General features: G+C 35.9%; 2 protein-coding genes and 1 long non-coding RNA gene across 18 annotated transcripts in view; 1 reads left to right on the forward strand and 2 right to left on the reverse strand.

The window, feature by feature from the left end:
* APBB2 (amyloid beta precursor protein binding family B member 2) overlaps nt 1-11945 on the forward strand; it is a 411236-nt gene extending 399291 nt beyond the window's left edge. For all 16 annotated transcript variants that reach the window (XM_078148568.1, XM_020991135.2, XM_078148564.1 and 13 more), the window contains 2 exons: nt 3468-3647; nt 7821-11945. In XM_078148568.1, coding sequence (XP_078004694.1) covers nt 3468-3647; nt 7821-7988 — 348 coding nt within the window. In that variant the 3' untranslated portion in view covers nt 7989-11945. The remainder of the gene's footprint in view (nt 1-3467; nt 3648-7820) is intronic.
* Nucleotides 4486-5450, reverse strand: LOC110211716 (uncharacterized). Its single transcript, XR_002325480.2, has 2 exons — nt 5373-5450; nt 4486-4803 (listed from the first exon to the last, which is right to left on the reverse strand). It is a non-coding gene; the product is annotated as an uncharacterized LOC110211716 (long non-coding RNA).
* Nucleotides 11158-16796, reverse strand: part of NSUN7 (NOP2/Sun RNA methyltransferase family member 7) — an 85631-nt gene continuing 79992 nt past the window's right edge. The window contains 1 exon segment of the mRNA XM_020991164.2: nt 11158-16758. Within this exon segment, the coding sequence (XP_020846823.1) occupies nt 16141-16758 (618 nt within the window). The 3' untranslated portion in view covers nt 11158-16140.

Genomic DNA, 16796 nt, shown 5'->3' on the forward strand with positions numbered 1-16796 from the left:
AGAAGAGATAACCACCAATCATAAATTCATGATTTATAAGATCATGAATGCCTTGAGGTATAAAACCTATATGTAGTCAAACTTACTGGTATGTGCTACAGAAACCTTTCTAGGCAACTGGTTTGGTTTTTGCCAAAATTCAGCTAAATTCTAAATGTTTCTTTACTACATTTCCTAGACCTATGTTAATACCAAATGTTATATTCTGCATATCTGGTTGTGTCCTCGAGATTGGATTATGCATTTAAGTACTTCTTTCATGTATCAGATCTGTTTTGTTTTATTTTTTGGTTTTTGTTTTGTTTTGCCCAAAGCCATTACTTTGGTTTCTACTTTTTATAGACGCAGTCCTGGAACTAGAACTTAGTTCAGCCCTTTCCCAAGGAAGGTATCCTGCCTACTAGTATCACAAGTGGTCATATAGACTCTACTTCCAGACCTCCAGTAATGGAAAACCTCCTAAGCCAACCTGTTCCATCTGTGGATTTCTCCAATTATTAGCAATTATTTTTCCTTATATTGAGCTGAAAATTTTTTTGTAACTTCTACCCGTTGGTCCTAAATGACAACCTTCCAAATACTTGAAGACAACTAATATATCCCACCTAAGTCTTCATTTCTCCAGGCTAAATAAACCCTAGGTCTTTCAGACAACCCTCATATTGCATGATTCGCAGGCCTTTCACAATCTTGGCTGCCTGCCTTTGGGCCTACTTTGTCTTGTTATCATCCTTCCACGAATGTGATGCCCAGAGCTAGACATGAGACTACAGATAGTATACCAGGTCTCTCACACCCCTCCTTCCACACCCTTTACATCACTAACACAGCCTAGATCTCATTAGCTTTTCTGGCTGCTGCATTCTACTACTTACCTACAGTCCACTGACACCTTTAGATCTTTTTTAGATGAACTGTTTTCTAGCTATATCTTCTCCATCTTGTACTTGTGCCATGGGTTTTTGAATCCAAGTATAAGATTTTACATTTATTCCTATATTATTTTAGTTTGAGCACACTGTTTCACCTTTCACATTGCTGATGGTTTTGGATCTCAATTCTGTCATCAAACAAATGTGCTATACTTTAGCTTTGAGGCAAAAGCATGGCATATTTGGATTCATCCAAATCAATAATTAAAAAGTGAACAGAACTCAACCAAAGTCAGAATCTCCTGTTTACATTAGAGAATTCCCCCCAGATTCACCACAATCCAGTAATCTTCATTCTTTAGGTACTTTCTTATCAGTCACCTACAATTTATCATATAGTCCATCTCTCTCCATTTTATTCCCAAGGATATAATAGCTGTCATCCACTTTGCTGAAATCCAGATATCATATTGCCTTAGTATTTCCCCTATATCTACTAGTCTATACTAACAATATAAAAAAATGAAATGAAATTAGTTTAGTTTCCCCAGCCTCTAAGGCTTGAATTATCTACCTTATCTACCCTTTGAAAACTGGGTCAATATTTGCCCTGTGTACATTAACCTGTGCTAGCTACCTCTCCCATCCTCTAGGACTTCTCAAAGATCAATGACATTTTGGGGATCAAGGACAATTTTTTTGTTTGTTTTTTAATTTCTTTTTTTTTAACTAACGGGAATTTATTTTCTATCCCTCCTACTCAGCCCTCCCCCTGCCCCACATTGGGAGAAAGAAGGTGGTGGTGGGGGAAACTTGTAACAAATACACAGTCAAATAAATTTCTGTATCAGCCATGCATGTTAAAAATTGTCTGATTCTGCATCATGAATATATCATCTTTCTGTTCTGAGTAGCTTGGATTGTCACCAGGCCACTGCATTGACATGAGTTATTGAGTCTTTCCGAGTTGTTTGACAGAGTCATTTCCTTATCTACTTTTGAATACTTTTATGCTTATAGCCTTGCTCTAGAAAGGACTCCAGTTAAGGCCTACTAGGCCTATCTTGGAAGAGCAGTAACAGTGTTAATACCTTAGGCACAGACTAGGCCACAGCCCCTAGGGCAGTAAGAACTGTGGAGGGTTCCTAGGGTCCCTGAAATTCTGGTATCTATTATAACCATAATAATAACCACCTTCTCAGGGACCTCTCCCTGTAGATCCTTCTGCCTCAGCAAGTAAAGTAACCTTCAGATTTCATCGCTCTTCCCAGCTCCTAGTCAACCCATTGTTAATGTTCTTATTTAGAAATCTGCTTTAATAAAGAAAAATATAAGCTGGCATTATATTTTAGTTTGGTTATTTGTGTTGTCTGTGTCCATTATAGTTGAAATGTAGCTCAATTTAAAGCTCTGAGATTTATTTTTCTTATTAAAATTTTGACCAATTTACTTGTTTACTTTAGTAATAATTTTTAAAGAGAAATTGCCAGTTGTCCAACTTCTCTGAAGTTTCCACAAAGGTTGGCTTTTGATTAATTATGGTGGCTGCCCTACCTTTTGGTTCTCAAGTTGCTGAAGGACTTTGATCTTTCTTTGATCTTTGAAAGGTGAACGTCCCTGGGGATCCTAGTAATTCTACTTACTTATTGACCTTGCCCACACCAGGTGATTTGGAGGCTGCATAAGAAGTAGCTCGATCACATAAGTTCTGCCCTGAGTACGTGCCCTTTTTGGAGAAACAAGACTAACTTGGACCTGTGAAATAGCTAATATGATGCAATGTCAAATATAAAACTAAATACCAGTTAAAGTAGTAGAGACTATAAGTGCTGTGAGAATGAGGGATTAATTTTTTTCAGGCCTGATATAAAAATGGGATCAAACTGGATCTATTAAAGTCACATAAGCAGATGTGTTCAGACTATTGGATAAATAAGTTAGTGAGTCAACAAGCATTTATTAAATGCCTACCAGGCACTATGCCTCTTCTAAAGATTCTCAGAGACAAACAATAAAACAGTCCTGCTTTTGAGAAGCTTCTATTCTAACATTATATGTTAAAACTCTATAACACCAGAATCATGATGGAGCTTTGGCTGAGTTGTGTTTTCAGATAAAATAATGGATTCATAGTTGTCAGTTCTCCATTGCACTTGACAATGGGGAAAGGGCAAATGAAATCTAGCTAATCAAACTACCTTTACCCAGTAGCTTCCTTTTTTTCACCCTTGGAAGATTTAAATATTAATTTGGTTACTTTGTATTAAGTTGCCAATAAATTACCAAATAGCCCAAAGAGGGGTTGGGGGAAAGGAGAGGATTGCTTAGATAACCCACATACTGGCTAGGTGCAAGTTGACTGGTTTAAGTTATATGTTGATATTCATGACAGCCCTGGTCATTCTAGACAAATTTATATTTCTAGTTTGTTTTTTTTTAAACAGGCTTTTTTCAAATTAAATTTGGCAGTGTTTTTCATAACAGTGGTTTCATTTCACTGTGCTTTTTTGAAAGGCCTTTCTGAAAGGTGTAGCTCATGACTGTCAGCCACTTTAAGCAGATCATAAACACTTGCTGAGTAGTCATTTCTTGTAGAATGAAGAGGAAATTCTGGTGGAGTGCCGTGTTCGATTCTTGTCTTTCATGGGAGTTGGCAAAGATATTCATACTTTTGCCTTCATCATGGACACGGGGAATCAGCGCTTTGAGTGCCACGTCTTCTGGTGTGAGCCTAATGCAGGCAATGTATCAGAAGCAGTACAGGCTGCATGCATGGTGAGTAACCCCATAACTGTGAACTGCACAGGTTTTTGTCCTCTTCTCTCTTTCCTCTTCTCCTTCCCAACAATTTTCCCCAAAAGCCAAAAAAGTATCTCCAAATCTTCATCTCTAAAGTAATGCTGCATAGTAGAAAAACTGTTCCCTTGCTATTCTACTCTACTCAAAGTGAACTTATACCATGGCCTCTCCATTAACACAAGTAGAATTTATAAGCCACTTTACTTCATGATCTCAAAATGCTGGGTCACTTGAAAGAGGCAGTTCTAAATAAAGCTGTAAAGGCTCCAGTGGCATTATAAAGAAGGGCCCTTAAAGCTGTAACACTGGGATCATGGTTCTTTGGGTTGCCTTAACTGCATTGCTATGGGATGCTACTTAGAAGCCATTCCTTTATGCTTTCAAAAACTTAAACATCAAAAAGAATGGAGGACTTGACTTGGAATTTGGGGGCTGGTTCAGCTAGCTGTCCAAGATGTTTAATTTTAAGAAAAAACTCCAAATGTATCCTCATAACATATATGAAAACATGATTAAAAGCCAGTTCTGAGTAAGGGACAAGAGGAAGGTCATGAATGAATGCTACCTGTAATAACCCTAAACTTTATTTCAGTGGATTTTACTTATGCTCCCACCAGTCCCTCTCAACAAGGATGATTGAAACAAAGAGCGTAATTTACAAGTTTAAATTTTACTGCCCTTACTTCCAGTGTTAAAACTACTGACAGTAAAATAGTCGAGGCAGCCTGGTGGTGGAGAAGCAGAAGGCCTGGATGATCAGCCAGTGAATAGTTAACTGACATTTAACTGTAAATAGAGGGAACTGCTTCTTCAGTCATGAATATAAAGTTTTTATTAAAGCTTACATTTGCTAGTCAACTAAAAGATAACATTTAATTTCCTAGATCTAAGTATAATCACGCAGCTTTTCTCCTCATTTCTTTCTCTTCCTCGGTGTTTGGCATCTCTGGTAGAGATGTTTGGTTTTAGTCCATGATTGAAGGAAGCAACACATGTGTATTAACTGAACACACTACATTGTATGATGCAAAACTGTTAACACACATCTCTTCTCCCAACTCGTCAGTTTTTTCAGTTCTTCACTTTTGATTAGTGCTATCTTGGGGTTGCTTACTTCTTTCCAAAAGGCAATCTGTGTAATTAATTGGTAGGAATACAGTTAGTATCTAAAACTAAGCAGAAGTAAATTCAAGTGCAAACTCGGATATGTGTGATGTGAGAGGGAACATGAGTCATATAAGGCCTTGGCCCACTTTCTTCTGTCTGACCAGGTTCTACTTGAGGTAGGGCTATGGTTAAAAACACTGGTTTGCTGCTTCTTACTCTAAAAGAATAATTGACTTCAAGAATAGATTGGAAAGAGGGGAAGGAGGAGACCTCATGAGGAGCCGAACTGGCCAGGAAAAAGTGAAGAAAACATTAGGAAGCATAAGGATAAGTAGGATTACTCAGTGAAGCACAACTGGATGCTAAGCGCCATATTGAATATTTAATAAGGGTTAAGATGACTCAAACAGACTACAGACTACTCAAACAGATTAAAGGTTACCACTCTTGATTCTAGCTAAGTAACACCTGGGGAAGTTAAATTCTTAACTTCATTATTGATTTCAGCAATTTGCTTTCTCAGATTCCCAAATCCAATTTTTCCCTCATCTAGAAGCAAAGCAGTTTTTGTAAAGAGTATTTATCGTTACTTACTTGACAGTTTCACTGCATTAATTCACCAACTGTAGCTGCTGAGAACCAGCCCAGTGTAAGCCCTTCTATGGAAGTTTATCCACAAACATATTGAGGGCAATTTTCCTTCTTTTTCTGCTACTTTCACCCCATTATCTCCAAGCCAGCCGTTTTTCTATTGCTGCAAAGGAGAGACCACACAGCTGAATGTCCAGTTCTTGTAAACTTAAAAGGCTGAAGTTAATCTCAGCATCTGTAGCATAGATATCAGAATATAAGTTCTGGAAATTCATTTGTGGACTTGTTCTTTGAAACAACTCTAATTGCATTCCATTTTTCCATATCTTTTGTTTTTACATCATGTTTATTTCTGAATATATGCCTATCTTTCTCTCCTCCCCAGTGAGTCACCCTTATTGACAAAAAATTTAAAGAGGTTAAAAAAAAAGCAGCTTGGCAAAACCAGCTGACACATCAATCGTATGTGACAATATATGCAATATTCCATACCCACAATACCCCCACTTCTGAAAATAAGGAAAGAAGCCTTAATTTTAAAACAAATTTTACGTCATAATATTTTTGTGGTTGTATAGGCCTTGGCAGAATTTCATAGTGGAAGAGCTTATTGAAATTCATCAACTAAATTCATTTTTGTTCTTCCTGGGCCATTAAACCTAATACTTTATGTGAAATCTCAAGTTTGGTGAGGAAGGATGTCTAACAAAACCTTGTGCATAAATAGTAAGCATCTGATAAATATTGAACTGGATTAGAAGATTGGAAATGTTCTGATCCCAGAACATGCAGGGTGCATGTAAACCCTGTGCTCCCAGAATCTTACGGTTTTAGGATTATAACATGATAGATGTAGAGCATCTAGTTCAAATTCCTTATTTTATAGATGAGGAAACTGAGGCTCAGATTTCAAGTGACTTGCTTTGAGAGAGCCAGGGAGTCAGTCGGGATCTGAACTCAAATTGCTCGCCACCAAATCCCCAGCATCTCTCCTACACCTTGGCTTTTTAGACCATCTTACTGTTGTTTTCTAACTTCCTTCATTTCTTTTTTAACCAACTGAGTCACTTCATTGGTATATAGGGAACTCTGAGTGATGAAATTCTCTCTATCTATGTAAATCAGTTCCTGCTTTGCAACTTAACCTCAAACTTGGGCACCAAGAGGTGGCTCACCCATGGTGACCAAGGAGTATGTTTGAGAAGCAGGACTTGAACTCTGGTTTCTCTGATTCTTAGACCAAATCCCTACCCACTATGTCATGATGCTTTTAAAAGATATTTTTTTCTAAAGCTGGCATTGCATTGTTTAAAAGGTTTTGAACAGGAGCAAAAAAGTAAGCAAACTTTCTAAGTTTCCAACTTCAACCCAGCTTTGAAAAATATATTTGATGTTTTCATTAAATCAGAAGAAAATAGCAGTGAGGAGGGGTAGCTAGGTGGCACAATGGATAGAGCACCAGCCCTAGCGTCAGAAAGCTTGAGTTCAAATGTGGCCTCAGACACATAACACTTACTAGCTATGTGACTGTGGGCAAATCACTTGACCCCAATAGGAAGGAAGGAAGGAAGGAAGGAAGGAAGGAAGGAAGGAAGGAAGGAAGGAAGGAAGGAAGGAAGGAAGCAAGGAAAGAAAGAAAGAAGATAGCAGTGAGACCTGTTCTGTTGTTACATATCTGTGCAAAATTGCCCATTGCATTTAATGCTAATGTTTTTTTTTCCATTAATCCATTGGGTTGGAATATTACAGCTTATGAATAAGCTGACAGTTAGTAAAATGCTAAAATATACCCCATTCTTTGTTAAAGAGTGACATAAAATCCATTAAATACTGGTCTTTGTAGACTAATGAGAAATTTAGTTAAGTGTTATAACTCTTCTCTGTTTAGTTTTCATAGAAAATCTTTTCAATTCAATAAACTTTTAAGTATTTACTCCATACAAGCCATTGTGTGAGATGCTAGAGGAAACAAAGACAAAACAGAATGGTCCCTGCCCTCATGGATCTTACATCCTACTATGACTATGGGGTATCCTTGTTCCAGGCAAGTGGTTACATTTGCTCAAGTTAATATACAGTGAGCCATAAAAGGTAGAAATGGGTGGGGACCATAAGGGTGACACTGGTAAATAGTCTCAAAGCAAATTTTTTGGGCCTATCTTTGAATATTATTCGTAAGATTTATTATAGCGTATGCTAATATGTGTACATGTATATGTGTGTATGTGTATTTGGTGACGATGAGTAAGTAGTGTATCAGAATCACTATTCTCCTACAATTCTGGGAATGGTGAAACTAGATGGGTCACTGGATTTATTTTTAGGAGCTAAGTATTAATATTTGAGGTGAATTATTTATAATGCATTTAACATACACCAAGAAAATGAACACAAAAAATGTCTATACATTACTAACCATCATAGAACATGTTTTTTTTTCTTTACTTGCAGTTACGGTATCAGAAGTGCTTGGTTGCCCGACCTCCTTCACAGAAAGTTCGGCCACCCCCTCCTCCAGCAGACTCAGTGACCAGAAGAGTCACAACCAACGTAAAACGAGGCGTCTTATCTCTCATTGACACTTTGAAACAGAAACGTCCTGTTACTGAAACGCCATAACTACACACATTAAAGGATTCTGTTCTACTTACCTGAAGATCTAGTAGCAACATACACTACAGAAACATGAACTATTTTGCCTTCCATTCAATTGCTGATGCTTTGTCTTCAGAAAATAAATCCTTAACAAAACAATGTTAGACAAGCATGTTCTCTCGTCCTTGCCACCATCATGTGATATGAAAAGAAGCATGAATAATTTTTTTGCTGTCAGTGAGTTACATCATGAGCGGTGGAAGGTCTGTCATTGTAAATATTCTGAACAGGACCTAAATTCACACACACAAGAGAAGAAGGTGGTCACACCCCTCCTAGTAAACTAAAGGATAAGTCTTTGGAGTGAAGGATGCCTGAGGTCATTGTTTCACTGTCTTTTTTGAGCAGGATTTGTCACAAGCAACTTTTAAGTCCTTCAGCACTTTGCCCTGTTTGCAACACTGGAGTAGATACTACATGATAGTTAGCATTGAATTCCTGTAGGATAGAATTACAAGGTTTTTTGTTTGGTTTTGTTTCTTACAAAATAACATCTGTTTATTGACAAAATTGTTTGTTGACGTTGGTCTAGAAACCACCTGACAGCTTTGACATGCTTTTGAACCATGGACACCCTTTTATGTCGACTACTGTTTATGTATTATGATGTTGGAGGGGAGGGGGAAATTAAGCTTGAAAATTGTCAAACTGCATCATTTTGAGGAATCAAAAAAGTCAGCCTTTCATTTCAGACAAGTACTTCCATAAGATGATTTTCAAACTAACTCTAAAAAATGAGAATAGTAAAATGAAAGTGTGATGCATTTTGGGTGGGACATATTCCAATACTCTGCCTTACACTGAACAATGCAACTAGAGAATGTTAGCTATTTGCTGCAGCTCAGTATAGTTGTCGTTCTCTATGTAAACACCGTTAAAATGAAATCCGCCTATCCATACCTTTCATCCTTAGAGTTTGATCTTGATCTATTATGCAAATTATAATTGAAGGAATGCCATTCACACAATATTATTCATATACATTTCGATTTCACCACTTGGCAAAGTCTTATCTGCATTAGGCACCTTTTAGCTGGTATTATGTTGAGATTCTGCACCTGGCTCAGTCTAGTTGACTACATTTTGCTTAGAAATCTCTAACACATTTTTTCATGGTAACAAATTACATATAGCAGTAACAATATATCAAATTTGTGCACTGAAGAACAGGTTATATAGATTTCTATGCCACTAATAGGTGCTTTTCCTCCTTTCTTTTGATTTCTTTCAACTGTTTTAAAATTTGAAATATTTTTTATTTCAGATCAGAACAAAATATTCCTAGGTATGATAGAACATACAGTACTTCCCCAATATTTTCTGCCTATTGTTTCTATCTAACATGTGATTTAACTGCATAGAAAAATCTAGGCTTAATGATACTGTTATTTCAAAAGGACATTATCAAGGTGATTAATCTAAATATTGGTCATCTATGTCCAGTTTAGAACATCACATTTGATTTTTTCACTTCTAATTACAGCAGTATATTAATCCTTTATATTTGTAACATACCTAAAACCCTTCAAAGTATTTTTCAGTCATTACCTCATTTCAGCATCATAATAACCTTGCGAGATAGACAGAGCTGGTGACAAATTGGGGGAAAAAACTGAATTCTAGATAAGTTGTAACTTGCCTGAGGTCAAGTTAGCGAGAGAGCCTGGATGCCAAGCCAGGTCTTCCTGACTCTTATTTCAGTGTCCTTTGACACTATCAGGCTGTCTCCGTATCAGTCATAAGAGTCCTTTCAAAAGCCTGAAGGCAAATGCAAAAAAAAGAAGAATGGAAAGATTCATTTTCAGCCAATTCTGGAATTCTTATAAATAAAAAGGGGGAAAATATGTCCGGTTGATGCTGAGTATATTCATACAGAAGAATTTACTGTAGAGAGTCAGTCTCCCACCCCACAAAAATAATGTGTACAGTAAAAGCAGGAACTACATGAATTTCCCTACTCACCCATACACCTGTTCTGGGGGAAGCATCTTAGGGAACACAGATGTTTCTATCTACATGGCTTACTTAATCTATATGACTTGTTAGTAGGACTTCATTCTGCTGCTTACTACATTTGGATTAGTTTTTAAGGCAAGTGGTGGTTGGTTAATGTTAGGCATTATTGTAATTTTGGAAATGGGAGCATTTTCTTCCAAATCTTCAACTAATGAAACCCACTGAGTTCCAGATCAACAGTTGGGTAGTTTACACTTAATAATTCTGGCCCCTATTGGTATCTACCACCTGAAATGGCCAGTGCATCTAGACATAAATTCTAAATTGTGAAAACCCTGACTATGTCCTTTTAAGAAGTTCCTGTTCAAATTTCCACCCAGAATTCCATCATGTTGACATTCCAACTTGGTTATTTCCAAGGCAAAATGACATTCAGTATGAAACTTTTAAAAAAAAATCAAATAAGCCACTTTCATTTAGAAAAATTCCATCAGAACTGAGAGTTCATTTTTCTTTATTTTTCAAAGTATTTGTTTTGTTGTCACAATCAAGAACACTGAGCTAGCTTTGAGCAACAAACTGATTTATATATATGCAATTATAGGAAGCATTAAGACAAATAATAGACATTACATATGAAAACATATTTGCAGATATTTTGCTTTTAAAATAGCTTTGCATATTTACCTAAATGCTAATTAATTTTATAAAACTGATTATTTTAAACAGTATGTTCAGACACTTTCTGCCATGGCCAAAAAGTATGTATGAAGTAAGTGTATGTGTGTGTGCTTGTGTGTGCGAGTGTGAGATCAAGAGAGAGAGAGGGAGAATACCAATGTTTTACCCAATGTTGTAGTGACACTTCAGTTATCTATGCATTCTTTCTATCTAGTGATTCTGTAAGCAGGCAGCCATGTGCACTATGCCTTGTAAGTCTTGTGTCATTTTTGAATTAACCTGTTAAATACAGCTTAAAATATTTTTATTTTATTTATTCTATTTTTACTGAAATATACTGCATTATTATGTTAATGTATTATCTTTACTGGACATTATTTCACAATGTATCCAGTTCTAAGTAATCTCCGTGTATTATAGGTTACCTAAAAGGTGGTTTTGTAATGATTTGTAGTCATATTTTTATTGGAGTATGTAGAAGAAATGGCAAAATGTGTAAAGTTCATTTCTTTTATTTTTTAAAAAGCAATTAGAAAGATAGATGCAGACATACCACCTCATAATATGCTTCTTGAGAACAAGGAAAATGTAGCCAATACCGTCTATAGCTTAAGCTTTTACTTTGCAGACTGAAACACTAAGTTGTACTTTTTTAATGTCCTTTAAAATACTTGCTGTTTCATTTATGATTGTATACATGCCCCTTTTTTCCCCACCTCAACATATGACCATCTACAACTAATTAGAATACTATTTTAAAATGCATGATGGGTTATTAATCCCACTTCCATTAAAATGAGTTTTTAGATGATAAACTGTGGGCATAGCAACATAGAGCTCAAAAAAATAAATAAATAAAACACCTCTCTTTTGAAAATGGAAAGTTGTAAGACTATCCTGCACTAATTTGTGACAAGTCCTAATTCTTTCTTCCTTTTCCTGTGTAGCAAACAAAATGTTTCTTATGCCCTTTTAGAAGAGCTTTATTTCCAAAGCTGATATTAGTTCAGCTTTAATATTAAAAACATTATTAGCTCTGTGTTCAACAAGCTTAGTTATCTTAATATATGGCTCAAACATGTGCTTTATAGTCAGCAAAAGGAAGTTGGAGTTTCAGGGAAGGGCACTTGCTCACAGTTTATCATGTTAAAGAGCTCACTTCCAAACAATGCAGCTTATTCCAGAAAGAAACTTTTGCTTTCTTTTATTTTTTTCCTTTTGCTGTTGACCACTTTTACACATTTAAATGTAATTTGTTGTGAGAATAAACTTAGCTGCATAAAATGTTTGACTCATTTATCTGAAATAATTTAAAGTCATATTTGGGGGGACAGACACTAAAACACATTTAGTTATGTTGGCTATTTTATTTCAAAGTCTCCTCCAAAATTGAACTGCTTTTGAAACATCAATTTAATAACCTAAGATGTCTGCCATTGCCCTTTTTCATATTTAATTATAGATGAAACTTTCATTAAATTTCTTGTACTTCTCCCAGATAAAACTGACGTGTTAATGGCATATTATTTAAATTCTGAATTAAATGCCAGTGTGGTACACATTTAGCAGCCAAAAGCAACAGACATTGTTTGGGCAGAGAACCAAAAGTAACTCTTCCATTAAAATTCTACAAAGAGTAGTCCTTGCTTCCTCCTCCAATCTACCTATAATAAAAACTTTATTGCAACCACTATGCAAGAAAGCTGGTCATCTTTTAATTGCCAAAGAACAATACCCTTTATCTAAGTTCTTATTTTCTTTGGGCCATTCTTTAGCTCATGAAACTCCTGAACATGACATATTTTCTTACTCTTTCCTATCTCAGCTTCAATGGCAACACTTTTCTGATCCTCTAGCTTTACCTTCTCAGTCTTTGCAGGTTCATCTTTTTCTTTCCAGCCTGAAATGTAAGTATCCCACAAAGGTTTTGTCCTTGGGTCTCTTGTCTCATCTATATGCTTTCTCCCCTGGCAATTTCATCTTCATGCTCAATTATCACCTTTTGATAGATGACTACTAAATCTCTATTGAGTTCAAGTTCTGTATTTCCAGCTAATTGCTGAACATCTCTATTTTTGCTAATGGCTGTAGTCTCCTCCCAGACTTAAAGCCATCATCTCTGATTCTTACCTCTCCCTCAGCCCCTGTATTTTACTTCCACTCTAACATCTGACCTCTTCTTTTCACCTAAACTGCCACCCTTTTTCCTAGATTAATTTAATAATAGCCTCATAACTTGCCTAGTCTCTCTCGTCTTTGATCCATCCTTCACACAGTTGCCAAAATAATCTGTTTGATGCCCAGGTCTGATCATGTCACAACCCTGCTCAAAAAACTTCTAGTGGTTTCCTATTGCCTATCTGATAAAATACAAATTGGAAGACTAGCTATTTTCTGAACTCTTCTTGTCCTCTCCCACGTGGCACGTTCCTATAGGCTGTCTGTCCTCTGTGTTTGAACTACATCCCTCCAAGTCTCCATCTGCTGAAATTTTCATCTTTGTATTTCTAGCTTCTAGCATAGGGCCATGCAGTTGGTAGGGGCTAAATAAAAAGTTTGTTTAAAAAAAAAACAACACTTGAACTGGTCTCTCTAAAAAAGGCTTAGTTAACATAGTCTGGTTGAAAATGGGAAGGATGTATTATCTTTCACTTACCATGAGAACCTGAGATCCTGAGATACTAGTCTTTTCTGAGCATGAAAATCAAATGTAATTTTTAGTAAAAAAAAAACCCTCAGGTTTCTCACTTGGATAATTGTGATATCATCACAGTGTAACACAAAGAACTAAGGGACTAGGATAATCAACAAAATAATCAATTTGGCTTCCTCATGCCTTTTCACACTTATGACTCTAAGCCACAAATACTCATTTCACAAAATGTCCTCTGAAAACCTTCTGATTGCTAGTGCAGCATATCATTTCAAGTTTGACCTTAAAATTCAACTTTTTTCTCAAGGAAATTCAAGAAAAAAAATGTTATTTCACTTCCCAGAAGAAATAACTGGCCAAGTGTGACCAACATTCTGTCATTAAAGTGTTTTCACGTTTAACTTTAAAAAAAAAGTCTTGGTTCAATGACTGCCTGTAGATAATCTGATGTAACACCAAATCCACATTACAGACCCACTCAATCAAAACTCTTTTACCTGAGAGCTGATGGAGGTACTCTAGACATTGAATACGGGAGCACCTAAGGTTGAACAGCTTACATCTCATAGAGGACCAAGGGACCTCACTTAGGTTGATTAAAGATAGCAATGCATTGATATCTTCATAATCTGAGCTGATACAAAACTAGGGTATGCAGCCCATTTCCAGACCAGCAAGACTCAATGTTTAAGCCCCTGGCTTAGCCTCCAGTTAGAATATGCTTCCAAGTAGTATTTTCTTTTCTTTCATTATGAAAAAGTTTATAAATGTTTGATCATTAAAGCCCTATCATGTTCTTAGTAAAAGTTTACATTAAAAAGAAACTTGTAGGCTTAAAGGGACAACTGTAATTCAGAATGTTTATATAATGCTAAATGTAAAGAGCAATGTTTGAAATAATTTAGTGCAATGATTTATATTTATTTAAAATACTAAAACACAAATAGCTAAAAGTTCTAACAGAACTACAAAAACTAGATGCAACAGAGGTTGGAAAAAGTACCCTAAATTGCTTCATAATGTTGGAAGAAATCTATTTTTTTTTCCATCAGAGTAAGCAGACAGAAAGCCCTAGAACTACTTCTAGTGGAAAATGGAATACTAGAGCCATGGGAAATAATGAACTTTTTGCTGCCAAGATGAAATACATGATTTTTTTTTAACTAAAACAGGTTCATGGAAGCATTGAGAATTCTAAACCAGTTATAGATTAAAAAGAAGGATGAATACATATGGTAATTAGATAAACTGTGGTATTTGTGGTTCATGATTTATACATTCATGATGTTAGATAAAAAAGAATACTACTGTATTCCTTGACATGTAAAAAAAAATCATAATTAGTACATAGCTCTTCCTTGGAAGATTCCAAGTAACACTGTTTCCTGTGTAAAAAATAGGAGCCCTTTTATTCCTTTTTTCATTAACATTTAACCTATGAAACAATGTGAACCTCCAACTAAAATAGAAAACAATTTATTAAAATGAAAATCAAAATTCCTTTTTTTCCAAATATATAGCTAAGATTTCATTTTTAACACATTAACAAGCTATTACAATTATACCATCTAAGGTACTTTAAAATTCTATAGTCTATAGACACCTGAATTAAATATTTAGAAATGAGTAATTTACACAACACTGTTCAACACTACCAAACTTTGGGTGTCAAACATCATTTAAATTCAGATTTTATGAAACTGTTTATGAACAGTATAAAAAAAGACAATAAATTTGTAACTTGCTCTACTTACTGTCAAACAATTTCTGTTGCCATGATGAAAAAAGTCAGTAGACCCAGAAATGACAATCAAACTAATTCTTTGCAGGCAGTTGATAATACTTGGAAGATGAATTGGCATTTAATATAATTAACAAAATGCTATAATATATTTTAGCAGACTGTGCAACAGAAATGATTTGCCAAAGTTTGATTACTGTTTTCAATTTGAAATGACTTACAGCTTTTCACATTTCACCTGATCTTTCAGTGGAATTAGAAATCTTTAGGGGTTTCTTCAACTACCGGTGTTACTTGGATCCAACAATTTTATTTCTTCTTAGAATTGATAATATTCAGGAGTAAGCTTACTTTCAGTCATTATTTTTAAAAGCATCTGACCTAAGTGGTCAAAGACAGCTATGCCATTTTACCCTGCTCAGGACCCTGGAAAGTTCACCATATGAGAGGTAATTTTCACTGTGTAAAAGAACATCTGTTCTATACAGCTCATTGGAACCTCCTATTTTTCTTGCTTGTAGTCAATCTCAATATCAGTACAAAGCAGTCTCCCTAATGTTTGAGTATTAAAAGTTCAGCTTAAAGGCTGAAATGGATAGGCTGTCTTATAAAGTTACAAGACGCATGCTGAGATAAGAACCTAAACTTCATCTAAGAGGGCCAGCATCTTTTCTGTAACTATACTCTTATAACTGTCTTAAAAGTTAAGTTCTTAAATCTGATGGGTAAGATAAAAAAATAATTATCTTCAGGTAAGACACTACACTTCAAGTTTCTTTTAAAACTGATGTCCTATTGACCAAGTTACAGAAGTAATAAAAGTCTAACAACTGATAGTGAATCTAGAACTGTTGCTTTCTAAATAGATAAAGCACCAAGCTATCCAGTTTGGTGAACTCTGCTTAATTTCCTGGGCTACGTTATTATCTTAATTCTCTGAATGTAGTGTCTCATTTAGATTCACAGTAGAGGCCAGGTGACCTAAAGGATGAATATCCACACCAGGATATTTAACCTTTAGAGAAAGGTCAAACTTGGTAGAAAAATACTCTGCCCTTTCACCCCAGGGAAATAACAGGTGATGATCAAAGCCACGGCTGAGGATGCCTCACTGCAGTGGAAGGTAAGTTTTCTTTAGGTTTTTCCAATTTTTTGGATGATGAAGGCGCAACTGAGCCACCAGTCTTGCCTCCAATCCACTGGTAAAAGAAATGCGCTGGAATCTGGGGTTTGTTGGCTTGGGAACCAGAGTATGACATCATCACTGGAGGCAAAACGATCTCTACAGGTTTCAATGCAATCATTTTATCCTCAGGGCGTGGCCTCATAGTGCTCATCTGTCTCTCTGCTGCCTTGGACGTGGAAGGAATGTTCTTCGTAAATGCATTTGAGGGTGTCTTGCCAGTTTTTTTCTGTGGCGGAGTACTTGTTGTTTGATTTGTATTTTTCTGTGGAGGACATGCTTTGGTTGTTAATGTCTCTGAATGATTAACATATGGTCTCAATTCTCGGTTCAGGAATTCCGCGATTTTTATTTGTGTACTCATGCCCTCATTAACAGAAGTTTTTGCCAGTGTTGTTTTGGATTTCTTTTTCTTCTTTTCCTTTTTTGATGTTTTGGCTAACTCAATACCATCTAGCAATCCCTTTGCTGCAGCACGTGCCAAAACGTCTTTGACAGACACTGTCTCTGATGGGTCCCGCTGAAATTTTTTAAAAAAGTGTTCTATTAAATGATGTG

The sequence above is a fragment of the Phascolarctos cinereus genome, unplaced genomic scaffold (genome assembly GCF_003287225.1).
Source record: "Phascolarctos cinereus isolate Bilbo 61053 unplaced genomic scaffold, phaCin_HiC Scaffold_9;HRSCAF=440, whole genome shotgun sequence".
In the NCBI taxonomy this organism is placed as follows: domain Eukaryota; kingdom Metazoa; phylum Chordata; class Mammalia; order Diprotodontia; family Phascolarctidae; genus Phascolarctos; species Phascolarctos cinereus.